The sequence below is a fragment of the Chrysemys picta genome, chromosome 2, assembly GCF_011386835.1.
Source record: "Chrysemys picta bellii isolate R12L10 chromosome 2, ASM1138683v2, whole genome shotgun sequence".
Taxonomy (NCBI): Eukaryota; Metazoa; Chordata; order Testudines; family Emydidae; genus Chrysemys; species Chrysemys picta.
In genome coordinates, this window is record NC_088792.1 from 230363221 (window position 1) to 230382127 (window position 18907).

General features: G+C 44.1%; 1 protein-coding gene across 1 annotated transcript in view; it reads left to right on the top strand.

Moving 5' to 3' along the window:
• Positions 1 to 17155, top strand: part of TRIM55 (tripartite motif containing 55) — a 146336-nt gene extending 129181 nt beyond the window's left edge. Inside the window, exon 12 of the mRNA XM_042845455.2 lies at positions 16962 to 17155. Coding sequence (XP_042701389.1) covers positions 16962 to 17012 — 51 coding nt within the window. The 3' untranslated portion in view covers positions 17013 to 17155. The remainder of the gene's footprint in view (positions 1 to 16961) is intronic.
• Positions 17156 to 18907: the final 1752 nt, after the last annotated feature.

Here is an 18907-nt window from a genome sequence, read left to right on the forward strand (position 1 = left end):
TCTTCCAATGACCTGATGGTTGTATCTTGTCTATATCTGATATAGCAGGTGTGAAGACTTTTGATATCAACCTTTCTAAATATTTTTGTTTTGTGCAAGGACCTAATAGTTTTCACCTATTCCAAACCGGCAATGCCCTGAGTCTGTTGTCACAATCCAATATTAGCCTGGCTTCAAAGACCAGATTCTGCTTTCATTTCAGCAGCAGAAATTTAGAATAACTCAACTGAGTGTTCCTTTACTCAAGCCAACAACCCCTGCAGAAATCCGACCTCCTGAGTATGTGTCTTATTTAGTGCCCAGTTCCACAATCCTTATGTCATGTGGAGATTTTATGGATCTATTTAAACTAATGGTCAAACTTCATGCATGCACACTAACTACTTAGTAGCAGTATTTTAATAATCATTTCCCAACATTCTGATGGAAAGAAGACTGCAGTTTGCATAAATAATTTTGGTACAAGTCATTTGTACCCTGCTGCCAGGGCCGGCTCCAGGCACCAGCCAAGCAACCTCGTGCTTGGGGTGGCAGATTCTAAGGGGCAGCATTCTATCCAATCTTAGGGCGGCACGGCTGACCTATTTTTTTTTTGCTTTGCCTCTGGGTCCAGCCGCCCTGCACCCAGGGTTTTGGGGGTGTTTTTGGCTTTGCCTCCGGGTCCAGCTGCCCTGCGCCCTGCTTTTATTTATTTATTTATTTATTTATTTTTGCTTGGGGTGGCAAAAAAGTCAGAGCCGGCCCTGCCTGCTGCATTCAATGTGCAAGTTTGCAATCAATAAGAGAGGACTCCATACACTCTTTCCAAGTATGTCTGGAAGGAGGCAGGACTCTGAAGAGGTCTTTGCTTCACTGAGAGGCTGATCCTGTATTCTTTACTCATGATGAATAGCACTTGCTCATTTAAAATAGGATATCCGAATTTTGGGTTTAAACTACCCAAACTAATTTTTTTCAAAGCTTACAGAAGCAAGTAGGGTTCTGCAAAGGAAAGCCAGCATTGGGATTGTAATGTTATAAGCCTATTTGAAAATTATAACACAAAATGCAGTCAGGAAGGTTTGTGTAGCTCAAAAGCTTGTCTCTCTCACCTGTAAAAGCTATTACTTCACCCACCTTGTGTCTCTCATATCCTGGGACCGAGACAGCAGCAACAGCACTGCACATTTCTTGCTCGCTATTCTTACCATGTCCCACTCTCTCCACTGGCTCTTCTCCATCACATCAAGTTCAAGCTTCTTGGGTTTATATTAAAGTCCCTATATAACTCTACTTTCACCTACTTAGATGCCCTTGTCTCTTATCACGTCTCTGATCTCACCACCCCATCAATGATAGCAGTCTCAACATCCAGTTTGCCTCTTCTTCCACAACCGTCTCAACATGTTCTATAGAATGTTCCTGAAAAGTTACTAGTTCAGTGACACCTACAAGAATCAACCTAACTCATCTTCTTATCATGTGAGCAAGCTGCTAATATATATATGGAGGGAAGGGAGTGAATGTTGGGAAGGAGAGACACTAGGACACTGAAGTTGGGGATCACTGTGAGGAAAAGACAAGGCGTTGAATGGTAGAGAGAGAACAAAGAGGGGAATTTGAAGAATTTAGCTTAAAAACAACACAATGTTAAACTAAGATATGTGCCAATCATCACCTTGATCACTTTGCTAATATATTGTATATCACTTTCCCCCACCCTTTGGTTTTTGTAGACTGTATGCTTGCAGGGTATAGAGTGCATCTCCCTGTGTTTGGAAAGAATCAAGCACATATTGGATGTTACTGGAATAGAAATTATAAATATTCATAATTTTGTAGTTGTAAGTAAATGAATTAAGTTGATTTATGGTAAGAATGGTGTAGATAACTCTGAAGAGAGGTAACAAAAATATTGGACAATGATGTGAAAGGAAAACAAAGGATTTTGGTTTTGGGTCCTTAAAATATAAGAATATTTTTGTTGTTATCAAAGATTATACTAGTGTCAATGTTTTTAAAGCTAGTTCCTGTGTAAACTTGTATCATGACATGTTTATGCATTTAAGGCGTAAAAACGATCAGGGATTCATGCAAAATTGTTCTCTGGGATTATGCTGATGAATGAATGCAAAGTGAATTATTAACTAAAGACAGAGGAACTTCTGTGTGTCAGTAGAGAGCAGGCCAGAGTTTGCTCTCAGCTAAACCAGCATAAATCAGTCAGTGGGCCTGATTCTTAATTTTGTTACACCAGTTTTATACCTGGGTAACACCACTGATTTCCTTCGAGATATACCAGTGGGAAACTGGTGTAACAGATGGGAGAATCAGGCCATTGGCTTCAATAAGCTTACTCCGGATTTACTCTGATGTACTCTATCAAGTCCATAGCATACAAAGCCTGAAAATATTGCCCAAAATATTTCTAGGTACTAAAGCAAGCAAAGAGACTCCAGTGAACGTTAGACCTCATCAATGGGCCTGATCCAAAGCCCATTGAAATCAATGGAAAGATTCCCATTGACTTTAGTGGGCTTTGGGTCAGGCTTTATGAGCCTTTGAAGGTTCAGTGGGTCTCTCTCTCTCTCTCTCTCTCTCTCACACACACACACACACACACACACACACACACACACACACACACACACACAGCTTGTCTACACTACCCGCCAGATCAGCGGGCAGCAATCGATCCAGCGGGGGTCAATTTATCGCATATAGACGCGATAAATCGACTGCTGAGCACTCTCCTGTCAACTCCGGTACTCCACCAGTACGAGGAGCGCAAGCGGAGTTGACAGGAGAGCGTCAGCTGTCGACTTACCGCAGTGAAGACATCGCGATAAGTAGATCTAAGTACGTCAACTTCAGCTATGCTATTCACGTAGCTGAAGTTGCGTATCTTATATCGACCCTGTGCAGTAGTGTAGACAAGCCCACACACCGTGCTTGGTGGACCTCACATGATCATTTTTATCATTCTTTCTTTTCCATTGACAAGCCTCTCCAGAGATTAGGTTACACCTACAGCTTAGTTTCTGCAAGGATAAGGACTAGACTTTCATTTATTATTTTTATTAAAAGGTTAGGTTTCCAGAAGTCATTTGATGTTAAGATTATCAGAGCCACTGTTCCCCAGCAGTGTTACCAATTAAAATCCTTAATAACTTTTGAAATTAGACTTTAATCAACTAGACCAGGGTCTCTAATGGGGCCTAAGAGAGCTAAGCACATGCCTCTAATTGAGTTTCAATGGCCCCTTTGCAAATCCCAACCCTAGACATTGGTTATGTGTACTAGATCTCAGTTAAAGCAGTCCAGTACACTGAGTTTAATTTCTCTCCTGCTTTCCATTGTTTACTACAAAAAATGCCAAGAAGTTAGAAGACATTTTGAACACTGGCAAACACTTCTATTTTTAGAGTGTCCTCATTCAAGAACCCCTTTTTCCATCTGCCTGAAATTTTACAAAAAAATTCTCCATAATAAGAGGTTACTCACCTTGTGCAGTAACTGGAGTTCTTTGAGATGTGTGCCCCTATCAAAAACAACAAGGAGTCTGGTGGCACCTTAAAGACTAACGGATTTATTTGGGCATAAGCTTTCGTGGGTAAAAACCTCACTTCTTCAGTTGCATCTGAAGAAGTGAGATTTTTACCCACGAAAGCTTATGCCCAAATAAATCCGTTAGTCTTTAAGGTGCCACCAGACTCCTTGTTGTTTTTGTAGATACAGACTAACACGGCTACCCCCTGATACTTGTCCCTATCAGAGTTCCACTTCAGGTGTGCATGTGCCCCAGTGCTTTTGATTGGAGATTTTTGGTAGCAGTGACCGTTCAGCCCACGCATATGCTCTTCAAATCCTTGTGCCCTGTACTAAGGATATATAGGGCGGCACAGGTGAACCACCCTCAGCTCCTTCCCTACCGCAAAGTCCCACTGAGAAAACTCCAAGATCAGAGGGGAAGAAGGGCGGACAGTAGAGTATCTGTAGGGGGACAAATCTCAAAGAAATCCAGTTACTGCACAAGGTGAATAACTCCTTCTTCAAGTAGTGTCTCTATGGATGGTCCATTTCAGGTGGTTCCTGAGCAGTATCCCCTCAAGGAGAAGGAAGCTTCAAAACAAAGTCTAATATTGAAGACAGAATTGCATAGCCAGCTGCAGCATCTGATCTAGAGGCAAGAACCACAGCATAGCAGTTGGAGAAAGTGTGTACTGAAGTTCAGGTTGCAGCTCTAGAAGTTAACAACTGGAACACCGTTGAATAATGCCATGGAGGTAGATTGAGACCTTGTATAGATTCATAGATTCTAGGACTGGAAGGGACCTCGAGAGGTCATTGAGTCCAGTCACCTGCCCTCATGGCAGGGCCAAATATTGTCTAGACCAGCCCTGATAGACATTTATCTAACCTACTCTTAAATATCTCCAGAGATGGAGATTCCACAACCTCCCTAGGCAATTTATTCCAGTGTTTAAGCACCCTGACAGTTAGGAACTTTTTCCTAATGTCCAACCTAAACCTCCCTTGCTGCAGTTTAAGCCCATTGCTTCTTGTTCTATCCTTAGAGGCTAAGGTGAACAAGTTTTCTCCCTCCTCCTCATGACACCCTTTTAGATACCTGAAAACCGCTATCATGTCCCCTCTCAGTCTTCTCTTTTCCAAACTAAACAAACCCAATTCTTTCAGCCTTCCTTCATAGGTCATGTTCTCAAGACCTTTAATCATTCTTGTTGCTCTTCTCTGGACCCTCTCCAATTTCTCCACATCTTTCTTGAAATGCGGTGCCCAGAACTGGACACAATACTCAAGTTGAGGCCTAACCAGCGCAGAGTAGAGCACACCTGTTAATACATCCCAGAATCATGTTTGCTTTTTTTGCAACAGCATCACACTGTTGACTCATATTTAGCTTGTGGTCCACTATAACCCCTAGATCCCTTTCTGCCGAACTCCTTCCTAGACAGTCTCTTCCCATTCTGTATATGTGAAACTGATTTTTCCTTCCTAAGTGGAGCACTTCATCCTGTTTACCTCAGACCATTTCTCCAATTTGTCCAGATCATTTTGAATTATGACCCTGTCCTCCAAAGCAGTTGCAATCTCTCCCAGTTTGGTATCATCTGCAAACTTAATAAGCGTACTTTCTATGCCAATATCTAAATAGTTAATGTAGATATTGAACAGAGCTGGTCCCAAAACAGACCCCTGTGGAACCCCACTTGTTATGCCTTTCCAGCAGGATTGGGAACCATTAATAACAACTCTCTGAATACGGTTATCCAGCCAGTTATGCACCCACCTTATAGTAGCCCCATCTAAATTGTATTTGCCTAGTTTATCGATAAGAATATCATGCGAGACCGTATCAAATGCCTTACTAAAGTCTAGGTATACCACATCCACAGCTTCTCCCTTATTCACAAGACTCGTTATCCTATCAAAGAAAGCTATCAGATTGGTTTGACACGATTTGTTCTTTACAAATCCATGCTGGCTATTCCCTATCACCTTACCACCTTCCAAGTGTTTGCAGATGATTTCCTTAATTACTTGCACCATTATCTTCCCTGGCACAGAAGTTAAACTAACTGGTCTGTAGTTTCCTGGGTTGTTTTTATTTCCCTTTTTATAGATGGGCACTATATTTGCCCTTTTCCAGTCTTCTGGAATCTCTCCCGTCTCCCATGATTTTCCAAAGATAATAGCTAGAGGCTCAGATACCTCCTCTATTAGCTCCTTGAGTATTCTAGGATGCATTTCATCAGGACCTGGTGACTTGCAGGCATCTAACTTTTCTACGTGATTTTTAACTTGTTCTTTTTTTATTTTATCTGCTAAACCTACCCCCTTCCCATTAGCATTCACTATGTTAGGCATTCCTTCAGACTTCTCGGTGAAGACCGAAACAAAGAAGTCATTAAGCATCTCTGCCATTTCCAAGTTTCCTGTTACTGTTTCTACCTCTTCACTGAGCAGTGGGCCTACCCTGTCTTTGGTCTTCCTCTTGCTTCTAATGTATTGATAAAAAGTCTTCTTGTTTCCCTTTATTCCTGTAGCTAGTTTGAGCTCATTTTGTGCCTTTGCCTTTCTAATCTTGCCCCTGCATTCCTGTGTTGTTTGCCTATATTTATCCTTTGTAATCTGTCCTAATTTCCATTTTTTATATGACTCCTTTTTATTTTTTAGATCATGCAAGATCTCGTGGTTAAGCCAAGGTGGTCTTTTGCCACATTTTCTATCTTTCCTAACCAGCGGAATAGCTTGCTTTTGGGCCCTTAATAGTGTCCCTTTGAAAAACTGCCAACTCTCCTCAGTTGTTTTCCCCCTCAGTCTTGATTCCCATGGGACCTTACCTATCAGCTCTCTGAGTTTACCAAATCTGCCTTCCTGAAATCCATGGTCTCTATTTTGCTGTACTCCCTACTACCCTTCCTTAGAATTGCAAACTCTATGATTTCATGATCACTTTCACCCAAGCTGCCTTCTACTTTCAAATTCTCAATGAGTTCCTCCCTATTTGTTAAAATCAAGTCTAGAACAGCTTCCCCCCAATAGCTTTTTCAACCTTCTGAAATAAAAAGTTGTCTGCAATGCAGTCTAAGAATTTGTTGGATAGTCTGTGCCCCGCTGTGTTATTTTCCCAGCATATATTTGGATAGTTGAAGTTCCCAATCACCACCAAAACTTGGGGTTTGGATGATTTTGTTAGTTGTCCACCTCTTCCACCTGGTTAGGTGGCCTGTAGTAGACTCCTAGCATGACATCACCCTTGTTTTTTTACCCCTTTTAGCTTAACCCAGAGACTCTCAACACTTCCATCTCCTATGTCCATCTCCACCTCAGTCCAAGTGTGTACATTTTTAATATATAAGGCAACACCTCCTCCCTTTTTCCCCTGTCTATCCTTCCTGAGCAAGCTGTACCCATCCACACCAACATTCCAATCGTGTGTGTTATCCCACCAAGTTTCAGTGATGCCAACAATGTCATAGGTTGTATTTATTTATTTATTAGCACTTCCAGTTCTTCCTGCTTGTTACCCATACCATTGTAGAATGGGTTAATACTCCAGAAGGAGGTTGAATGTTGGCAGAGTCATAACATGAAATGCTACACCCAGAGATCCACTGTGAAAACCTCTGGGTGGAGATTGTGGATCCTTTGAATCTGTCTGCAATTGAAACAAACAGTCTAGGAGACTTTCTGAATGGTTTGGTTCTGGTCAAATACAAGACTAATGCCCTTCCAACATCCAGGGAATGGAAGGCAACTTCCTGTCTAGTGTGATGTGGTTTCAGGAAAAAAGTTGGGAGATGAACTGTCTGGTTAATATGAAATTCAGAAGACACTTTAGATAAAAATTTTGATGTGGTCACAATGAGACCTTTTCTTTGAAGAATATTGTAAATGAATGAGGGGAGGGGTGTCTGCCAATAAAGGCCCCAGTTTTCCAACCCTCTGGGCAAAAGTGATGCTCACCAAGAAAGCTGTTTTCATTGATAGATGAAGCCCACAGCCCATGTAAGGGACTCCGTGTCTTTACAGACACTGTCACCATAACTACACTGACATAAGCCTTATGCCACTCATGGAGTTATGTCAGTGTAGTAGGCCCTTACATCGGTGGGAGGAAGGCTGTAGTGTAGGCACTGACTTATGTCAACCTAACTGTTTAGTATAGATAAGCCCTGCGATAACTTTTTTGGTGGATTTTGTGGAAGGTGGTAAGGCTTATAATAAAACTCAGCTGCAATCTTAACTATGGAGCTATTGTCATTGTTTCATGATGTAAGCAGAGTCAGAATGAGCTCTCCACTGACATCTGGTGGTGAGCTGTGGAAAAGGACTTCAGGGGCTAATCTCATTTGCATGGACACACCCACCCTACATAGCATGATGGGACTGTTGCCCAAATGGTCACTTTGGCTGCTGTGGGATCCCCAGTCTCGTTGTTGTTGGGGCAGGAGTAATAAAGGGTTGTTATCCTGGTTATGTGAATCAAGGACTTGATATTTTATGACTGAGGGACTCACCCTCAACTAAGCAGCACTCTCTAGGCAAGAGACAGGGGTTCCAAAGCCTAGTGAATTGAGAGAGGCTGGGGGATAGGAATTTGTACCTAGTAGAGTAGGCCTCTGTCTGAGGGCAGTAAACACCATCTTGACCCTTTCTCTTTCTGCTGTGTAATAAGAGAGCTAATTTAGACTCAAGTAAGAATCTTATTATGTGCTACAAAGCTGAAATCACTGATACCTAGGTCTAAGTGTTAGACCTACATTGGGATAGTGGTTCTGATGCAAGAAGACTATCCAGGTGTACCAGCAGTGAGGCTCCCCTACTAACAGCTGAAATCACTAAGAGCTGAGTTAAGTAGGGGGACCTGAAGACCTATTGGTGAATGGCTGGTAGAGAGGTGTGGCCAGCTGGCGGTGAAGATCAGAGCAGAACCCCACAGAGAGGTGTGGCAATCGGTCGTCGAGGGCCTGAGCAGCAGAGCATGTAAGGTGCCTCCATACCTCCCCCCCCTTCCACCCAGGCTGGGAAGTGAACTCTGCAGATGAACTTCTGAACTCTGGGGCTGCACTGACCATTTTAAACACTTACAGAGCTTTACATGATCAAAGTGCTCTACGAACATTAACTAGCACTAATCACAAACAGTAACTAGCTTTAATAGCTGTTCATATGTGCAGGAAAAAGCAAAGTGGAATTGTCACCGATGTGTGTAATTACATGGTTATTACGAGAAGTAAACGTTCAGCTTAACTGTGGGGAGAATGTGCAAATATTAAACTAGTCATATTGCCCCAGCATATGGGATGGTGCGGAGCCAAGGAAGGCAGTGCCAACACAAGCATTGTAATTGATCCCAGCCCTTGTGTGAGGTGCAAGGGATAGAATTGGGAGGGAAGAAAAGCTCTTTGCCCCTTCCCACCTTGTGATGGGGCATTTACCCCACACTTGCCCAGAAAGGATTAATGTGGACAGAGAAGGGTGCGAATTAACCTCACAGGCCACAGCTGAGGGGAATCCTGTGGCTGACTGAATGAGGGAGCCCAGCTGAGGAGGAATGAGCTGGGGAATGACTATAAAGACAGGAAATTGGCATCAGAGGGGTCTGCTGGGAAAAGTCACTCTCTGGGAGTATGAAGGCATGGAGAGGCTGCAGAGATGGGTAGCCTACAGTCCCTCTTGTGTAGGAGGGAGTTGAGAGATTGGCAACCCTAGAGAGAGGGGGGGAGAAAGAAAAATATGCTGGTGGGGGCTAAGGAAAGAGCTCAGGGTAAGGTCTGGAAGGGAACAGACCTTTGCTGCTGACTAGATGGTCCCTAAGCTGGAACCCAGAGTAGAGGGTGGGCCTGGGTTTCCCTGCCAGCCACTGCAGAAGTGGTACTGAGGCAGTGAATGGGAAGACTGCCTCGGACTGCTGAAGAAGACTGATACCCTGGAAGGGGAAAGTATGGCTAGTGACCTGCCTGGAGGACTGAGTCACAAAGATGCAGCAGCAGCTCCTGGAGAGTGTGGGGAATGGAGAGGGTATGCAATTAGGGTTGCCAACTCTCCTGGTTTTGCTGGGAGTCTCCTGGAATCAGGCCCTATCTCCTGGAGGCTACTGAAGCCAAACTGGGAGATTTTAAGTGCTGAAAATCTGGCAGGGCTAAGGCAGGCTCCCTGCAGCTCCCGGAAGTGGCTGGTACCAGGGAGGGTGCAAGGATGTTTTGCACCCTAAGCGAAATTTCCACCTTGCACCCCTCTCCTCCCCGAGTCCTGTGGCAGCTCTCTGCCCTGAGGTGCCCCCCCTCCCCGCAGCAGATCCCCCGGCCTGGGGAGCCATGTGGCAGCTCCCCACCCCAGTTCACCTCTGCTCCGCCTCCTCTCCGAGCATGGTGTCGCTGCTCCACTTCTCCCGCCTCCCAGGCTTGCGGCACCAATCAGCTGTTTGGCACCGCAAGCCTGGGAGGGAGAGAAGCAGAGCAGGGCAGCGTGCTCAGGGGAGGAGGCGGAGCAGAGGTGAGCTGAGGCAGGGAGCGGTTCCCCTGCATGCCGCCCCACTCCACTTAGTTGCTGCAGGCGGCCCTCCCCGCACCCCCCTGCCCCAGCTCCCTCCACCTAAATGCCGACGATGACCGGGGCGGCCGAAGATCTGGCCGCTGCTGAAGGACCCAAAATGCTGCCCCCCCAAATGCTAGCAACCTAGGCGACCGCCTAGGTTGCACCGACCCTGGCTGGTACCCCGCTGCGGCCCCGGGAGGCAGGGAGGCTCTGCGCACTGCCCCGAGCACTCACTCCACAGCTCCCTGGGAACTGTGGCCAATGGGAGCTGCAGGGCCAGTGCTTGCATGCATGAGCAGTGCACAAAGCCCCATGGGGCCACGGATGTACCAGCTGCTTCTGGGAGCAGCGTAGGGCCAGGGCAGGCAGGGAGCCTGCCTTATCCCTGCTGTGCCGCTGACCAGGAGCTGCCTGAGGTAAGCGCCTCCTGGCCATAGCCTGCATCCATCACCCCCTCCTGCACCCCTACTCCAACTCTGAGCCCCCTCCAGCACCTAAACTCCCTCCCAGAGCTTGCACCCCGCACACCCTTTCTCACCCCAAGCCCCAGATTCAGGCCAGAGCCCACACCCCAACCCCCTGCCCCAGCCTGGTGAAAGTGGTTGGGGGAGAGCGAGCGACAGAGGGAGGGGGGATGGAGTGAGTGGGGCAGGGTCACGGGGAAGGGGTGGAGCCTCAGGGAAGGGGCAGGGCAAGGGTGTTTGGGTTTGTGTGATTAGACTGTTGGCAACCCTATGTGCAACTGTGAGAAGGGGTTTTGACCTTGTAAAGCTAATCCCCAGAATGGTGAGGAGGAGGTGCCATCCTAGTGGTGAGTAGAGTACTCCATTACACACTTGTATCCCCTGCTATACAGCAGGCAAAATCTGGCCTTCCTGGGGAGCAATATACAATTGCTAAGTTCTCTGAAGACCCAATCCTGCCCACGCTGAAATTACTGACTTCACTGGAGCAGGATCAAGCCCTAATGTATGAGAGGAACATACTTTTCCTGTCTGCATTCTATGGCTGCTTCTGTAGCTATGCTCCTAATGAATTGTCTGCAAAGCACTCAGCCACTCTGGTGGTGAGGGCCATAGAAGCACCTAGGTAGGTAGACAGGGCCCAGGCTAGTTTACAGGAATCTAACACCAGTCAAAGTTAGTACTGCTAAACAGTGTCTTTCTTCATAGAAAAGAGAAAAATGTAATTATTGATATGAGGTAGACAAATACCTGTGAGTGCACTGGCAATAATTAAACGTACAATCCAGCTGGGAATACCACCCAGGGGATAACACATTATTTTATGACTCATGCCACCCAGGGTACTGACAAAGAACCCTTATCACAATCCCCATTCCACTGCATAAAAAGAATGTGTCATGCTGAAGGAGTAGCACCTTTGTTGCTGTATGCTCACCTCCTGCATGAAATGCCATCGGAGCTGTTAAATGACACTTTAAAATGAGTGTTAGCACTTAACCAAAAATATTTTCAAAATAACACTTAAACGTAAGTACCCTTAACTGTCAAACTTTCCCTAATTCACTGCTGATAATTGCTTCCTGAAGATGCATCCCAAATGGAGTGCTGGAAAATATTTGACTGAACCAAATGATCATCACATAACTGGCTTTTAATAAGCCCTTGATGTGTCTAATTCTGACCTTCTGTGGCACAGTGTTCCTCAATTCTGATTCCTGTTTTTATTTGAGAAGGAGAGAGAGCAAGAATATATATATTAATCACACAAACTATGTTAAAAGACCATTATGCTTGCAAAGTCAAGCACTCAAATTAGGAAGTGCTGGAATTAAGGTTGCCTTTGGGGAAAAAAGAATGTTATCTTGAAATTAAAGATTGTATCATAAATGCATATGCACAGGAGTGGCGGGGGGGGAGGGGGACAGGATTAAGGCAAACTTAGTTCTGGCATTTCCTAACTTGAATGCATTTGCAACCTTCATAATGTTTAATATTTTTGTGTAATTTCCTAGCTTTTTAAAAAATGCAACCTGAAAATTCTGTCCTGTTGTCATATTGACATCCACATGGGATGTCAGCAGGGTTGCAGCCTATAGATCCATGCAGAACAGGACGCTACTACTTGATCTAATGGTGTAGCAGATAGTAGTAGGTTGTCAGCCTCTATGTGTACCGGTGTAGAGGGATATGAGACACTCTGCCAGAGCACAGAGATTTGCTGTCAGCAGAGGAATGGTGAGGCTCAGGAATCTTGGGTTCTCTGACAGATTTTGAAGGGGAGTAAGCACTAACGGTCAAAGGCCCTTATGCCCCTGCTTCCCCCGAGTTTGACTCCTTTTGCTCTGTCCCTACCAGCCTGTCCCTGAGCCAGTCCTGTATCTTCCTTCCTTTGGCTTCTCATCCCAGTTTCCTCTACCCTTCCTTCCTTGCTGGCTCCTTGACCCAATCCCAGTTTCCTTGCTACCTAGTCTCTTGTCCCCACCCTCATCCTTCTCATTCAGTCTCTTTCCCCTGCCACTCCTAGTCCTATCTCCTCCAAAGGTTCCTTTCCCCAGGTTCCTTGCCCTACGAGACACCATCCTCCCTGATTTCTTATCCAGTCTGTCTTCTCCCAGCATGGCAAATTTCAGCCCGAATGGTAAAAGTCTAACAAAGTTATAAGCAACTGAAAACAGTCTTATAAAGAGAAGTGTCATGCAACCTTAATAACAGGCAGCATGACCAGCTCTGCCTATACAACTATGAAGCTGCCTGAATTTATGCATATGAATTTTCCAGTAATGACTAGCTGAATATTTCAACCCAATGTCTGGCTAAATCCATGGGCCAAATCCTTGGCTATGCCAGATCTCCACTCATCCCAGCTGATGGGATACAAAGGAGGTTTCAAGATATCATTGCACTCTCCTGGACCAGTGTGACCCCTTCCCCTGTCAAAGTTGTGACTCACCCTAGTGCCCAGAGCCTTCAAGGGAGGTAGGGTCGTGGGAGTGACATTAACATGGGCTCCAGGTTTCTTCACAAGCAACCTGTGTGTGTAATCCATGGCCCTGATTCTCCTATCACTTAGTGGTTTTATACCTGAACAACTCCATTGGCTTCCACAGTGTGATTTCTAATTACACCAGAATAAATAAGAGGAATAACACATTTTAAACCATTGGAGCTGTACCAGTGTAAAACAAGTGGCTTAGTGCTGAATCTGATCAGATCACTTGTCTGAAGGACACAAGGAAGCAAATGGTCCATCGCTCCCTGTTACAATGAAGCTAGGAGTTTTAGTAACCTGAGGATACACAGTAGAGTGTATGGTAGTCACCAGCTAGAGAAAATCTTTGCTCCTCTGTTTAAAAATCTGTAATGTCTATTCAAAGTTTAAATGTCAGTGCTTGTCATATTGGCTTTTGTCTGCCTCAAGCTATTCTTATGATAGAAGTGTGTACATATCCTTATGTGCATGGAAATCTGTCATCTTGTGTTGGCCTGACATTTTCCTGACCAGAGCCTGTAATGACTAAGACAGTATATGCGTTGTATTCTAACTTGCTGTTTGACAGTAATAGTCACATTCGACCCTGTGAGGCTCTGAAGAGCAGTACAATTTTTTTAAAAGCATCTCCAGCAGTTTGAGGATGTTTTCTACTAATGGTATTAAAGTTTATCTGTTTTGAAATAGTTAATCGTTTGGTGTGTGATCAAATCTGAAATTCACTTTAAATCTTAAAATTAGGATGTTAATGCAAGAAGCACTGTGGCTGTATTTTTAAGCACTGCAAAGATCAGTAATTTGAAATGACAATTTGGTAACAGAACATCTAAATCACAAACCTGTAGTGTAAATCCCTCTCAAGCTGCCTCCTCTTTACTTCCAGGAAACTCATCATGACAGCCATTGGTACAAATCACAATAAACACCTGATATTTACTTTCAAATTAATTGACAATTATTATGACTGGAAATTTGCAGCAATTGTAGCTTTTTAACAATCTATAAATCAGCCATTAGCTGTGTCCTCTTACTTGCAAGAGGCAAGACAGGTTGTCACTTACTGCAGCTGGATGGGTTTTTTATTGTTAATATGCAGGACAATTATGCAGCCATCATTTGAAAGTTTGGGGGCATTTTGAATATGACTTAATAGCAAGTGCAAAACACAAGTGAACGTCGTAAGTAGGCCCCAGAGACTTTCAAATGGCATAAGCAAAGGAGGAGCTATTGATTGTTGCCTAACATGCCTGTTGAAAATAACAGGGTTACAGCCTCTGTGCTATAGCAAATAGTCTTTCCATCTGTAGTGCCAGCACCAATATTTGCACATGTCCAAAGCTGAAGCCTCATTATCAGTAACGCCAGCTCTGCTGTAACCAAAACTGAAAGCGAACAGGACCCCATTCCATTTTTGCTATCTTGTACCAAAATTGTGAAGCTGTTTGAAGGAGAAAAGGCAAATCAATAAGTAATTATTGTACAGCCTCACCATCTTTGGGCCATGCTGATTAATTGAACTGATAAATAATTCATGGCTTTTGTGATACCTTGTTTTAAAAGGTAGCAGTTTCCTCAAATGTGTCGTCCCTATGGATACACAGGTGACAGACAATCTTTCAGAATCTCATTTTGTTCATGTGTGAGCTCGTGAGTTTCAATGTGGGAGCTTCTCTCACTTTGTGCCATGCTAAGTCCTCTGCTGGGGGGTGAGGGGGAGGAAATGGTTTCAGAGAAGAGGGCTGTCTGTTGCTAGGTGGTGGCATTTACTCAGTTACCTACTGATAAAGCAAGTGGGCCCCATAACCACAGTGACATATGTGCAGATGGTCCACCACTCATGCATATCTTTGTAATTCATACAAGCACCCTACAGCTTCAAGTAACCTTGGGGACTTCTTTAGTCCTAACTGAAATGTATTAACGTAGATTATTTCAATAGTTTCTACCAGCATCATCGTTTTTCATTATTTTTGGTATTTAATTATTTCATTGAGACGGTTCAGTCAATGCTGGAGAAACATACAAAAATAATTGAAATGAGCCCTGCTTGGCCTTTCCTCTAACTACTGAGTGGAAGAAGGACCTTGTCAGCAGAGGAGTGTTTTGATTTGGCTTTTTTTTTGTTCCTCAGGGAGGACAAACTTTCAAATTGACTCCAAAAATTGCATGCACTATTTTTATGTACAATTTTCACATGTGGCATTTGAATGGGAAAAATTATATCTTCAAATGTGGGTAAGAAATTCTGTAAGTTGAAATTTGGTAAAGTAAAATTGCACCCACAGATTTAGAAGCGGGATTGAAATTCCTTTTAAAATATGGTCTAGGGTGCCTATCTGGTAATTTTTCTTTGTCTTGCTACAATGTGGCAATGTGTTTATTTTAGTTTGGCCCTAGCCATGGATTTCAGACCTAGTCCACAATTCCCCAGTATTATAGGCACAACTATAGTTAAGGTTGCCCAGCATTTCCCACTTAAGACTGTTTTTGCTTGAATATAACTTTGCCAAACTTTAACCATTGGGGCTGGATTTTTTGATGCTGGCTATCTGCCTTAGGCTGAAATTTTTGAAATGTTTCAGCTAGAATGGTTTGATTGTTTCAGAGAATAAGCTCTGGAGCAGGTACTTGAAGTTTGGTGGCAGGGGCTTGGGGCAGGCTGGTGGCAGGGATGTCTTTTTGCTGTTCCCCTGAAAAAGATACCCAGAGTTGGCAAAAGATCAGTCTTCTCTTTGCACATGCTCAGATATGTTAGCATTTGGCAGCTAAATTCTCTGAAGACTGTCTGCACTGAGCGTGCCCCAGCCCAGGCAGCAGGGGTTGAGCAGGACTCTCCTTGCAATTGCTGCTCTCAGCTGCCAGAAGCTACTGGGGCACTAGACACAGGAACTGAGAGCTATGAGATTCTCTCCTGTATTCTCAGTGTTGTGCCTGCTGGTGCGTAGGCAGAGGAGGAGAAGGAATTGGCCTGACTGAAAAAAATGCAGAGAGGACAAGCTCTAGATCAAGGGGAAATAGGATCAGAGGGAGTAGACTGAGATAAGGTGGTAGGGAGGGAGGGGGGAGTGGGACTGAGAGCTAGAATTCTGAGACAGAGTGGTCAAGGAAACTGGAACTGGGATGAGGCACACAGGACAGGGTGGAGACTGGGACTATAGCATGTAACCAGGGTGTGGAGGGAAGACAACTGCAAATAGGGATCAAACTAACAAAAGTTTTGCCATTCACTTGACTGGAGCCAGAATTTCATCCCAAAGTTTTAAACATACTGCCGGAGATCCCAAATCAGTAGCAGAATGCATCTGTGCACTTAACTTACAAATGTGTTTGCACTTTAAAACCAGTGATGACCTCAGGACCCAGTAGAACGTCACTTGCACTGTTTTGGGTGCTTGCGATATAAGTAGTTGCACATGAAACTGGGACAGCCACATCCTCAACAGGTGTAAAACTGTAATTACTCTTGACTTTAATAGACCTAAATCAGATAACACCTGCTAACAATGTGGCCTGAAATTCTGCACTTGGAATTTGGAAATCTAAACATGCATTTTAAAATCTACTGCCTGGTGTGTGCCTGCCTGCACCCATGGACCTAGCAAGACTCCTCAAAATACCATGTGAAAAAACAAGGGCAGGATTCAATCTAGGTGAATCAGAAATCACTTTTCTGGCTTCAGGCTTGAGAATATCCAGTCTTGCCTTATGCATTGATGTATAATAAGTTTGTTAACGAGTAGAGGAAAAGCAATGGCTGCAAGCTTCTTTAAATTAGTCAAGTCAGAAGTGACAGGAAAAAATTACTAATGAGTGACAGTACATTATATCCCCAGAGGGAGACTACCTGGAGTTTTATGAATTCATATTGTTTCAATAGTCCATGTTCAAGACTTATACATTTAATTTGATTGTATTAAACATATGCTGCATATTTATCAAATTAATGGAATTTCTATTTTTAGATCAAGACTCAACATGAACAGGGGGACAAATATCAAAAGTGGCCTCATTGATTCCATATTATTTCCTCTCCATGTGAAGGCGAATTCAGTATTTCTCTGCATGCTCCCTCTGCTCTCTAATTCTCATGTTCGCTCACTGCAACTAGAGGGGGCAGGCCACGAGAGATTCACCATCTGACCTGGAGTTACATGCCACTAACATGTTTGAAACATGGCACATTGTGTATAGGCAGACATGCACCCACCATGCCAGCATTTACTTTAACTGTATATTATATATACTATAACGTGTATTATACTACCCAATCAAATTCCATGTTTAAAACTATTCCAAACCTGCTCCTACCTTCATCTCTATTCTCTTCCCCTCCCATACTACACCCCCACTCCCAGCCATGCACAGGCAGAACACCTTTCATTTTGCTAAGTATCGGGGGTAGCCATGATAGTCTGTATCCACAAAAACAACAAGGAGTTGGTGGCACCTTAAAGACTAACAGATTTATTTGGACATAAGCTTTTGTGGGTGAAAAACCCACTTCTTCAGATGCATGGAGTGAAAGTTACAGATGCAGGCATTATACTGACACATGAAGAGAAGGGCGTTACCTTACCAGTGTTGATAGGGCCAATTCAATCAGGGTGGATGTAGTCCACTCCCAATAATTGAGAGTAACAATAATTAGGGAGCCCTAAGATACAACTGAATTTGCTCCAATCCCTCAGACAGAAACAAACACCTACAAGATCTTTATCAAGCATTCTTAAAACTACAATACCCACCTGGGGAAGTGAGGAAACAGATTGACAGAGTGAGACTGGTACCCAGAAGTCACCTACTACAGACCAGGCCCAACAAGGAAAACAACAGAACATCACTGGCCATCACATACAGCCCCCAGCTAAAACCTCTCCAACACATCAACAACAATCTACAGCCTATCCTGGAAAATGATCCCTCACTCTCAGACCTTGGGAGGCAGGCCAGTCCTTGCTTACAGACAGCCCCCCAACCTGAAGCAGATACTCACCAGCAACTACACTACACACCACAGAAACACTAACCCAGGAACCAATCCCTGTAACAAACCTTATTGCCTACTCTGTTCCCATATCTGCTCTGGCAACACCATCAGAGGACCCAACCACATCAGCCACACCATCAGGGACTCATTCACCTGCACATCTACTAATGTGATATATGCCATCATGTGCCAGCAATGCTCCTCTGCCATGTACATTGGCCAAACCAGACAGTCTCTACGTAAAAGAATAAATGGACACAAATTGGACATCAGGAATCTTCCTGGACATTCTATAACAGATTTAAAAGTAGCCATACTTGAACAAAAACTTCAAAAACAGACTTCAAAGCCAATGCTGTCTTGGGATGCATTAGGCGAGGTATATCTAGTAGGGATAAGGAGGTCCTGCTTCCGTTGTACAAGGCGCTGGTGAGACCTCATTTGGAGTACTGTGTGCAGTTCTGGTCTCCCATGTTTAAAAAAGATGAACTCAAACTGGAACGGGTGCAGAGAAGGGCCACTAGGATGATCAGAGGAATGGAAAACCTGTCGTATGAAAGGAGACTAGAGGAGCTTGGGTTGTTTAGTCTGACAAAGCGAAGGCTGAGGGGGGATATGATTGCTATCTTTAAATATATTAGAGGGATTAATACAAGGGAGGGAGAAGAATTATTCCAGCTTAGTACTAATGTGGATACAAGAACGAATGGATATAAACTGGCCGTGGGGAAGTTCAGGCTTGAAATTAGACGAAGGTTTCTGACCGTCAGAGGGGTGAAATATTGGAACGGCCTTCCGAGGGAAACGGTGGGGGCGACGGACCTGTCTGGTTTTAAGATTAAGTTAGATAAGTTTATGGAGGGAATGGTTTAATGGTAAAACATAGTAGTCAAGGAAAACCAAGCAATGGTAGGTAAATAG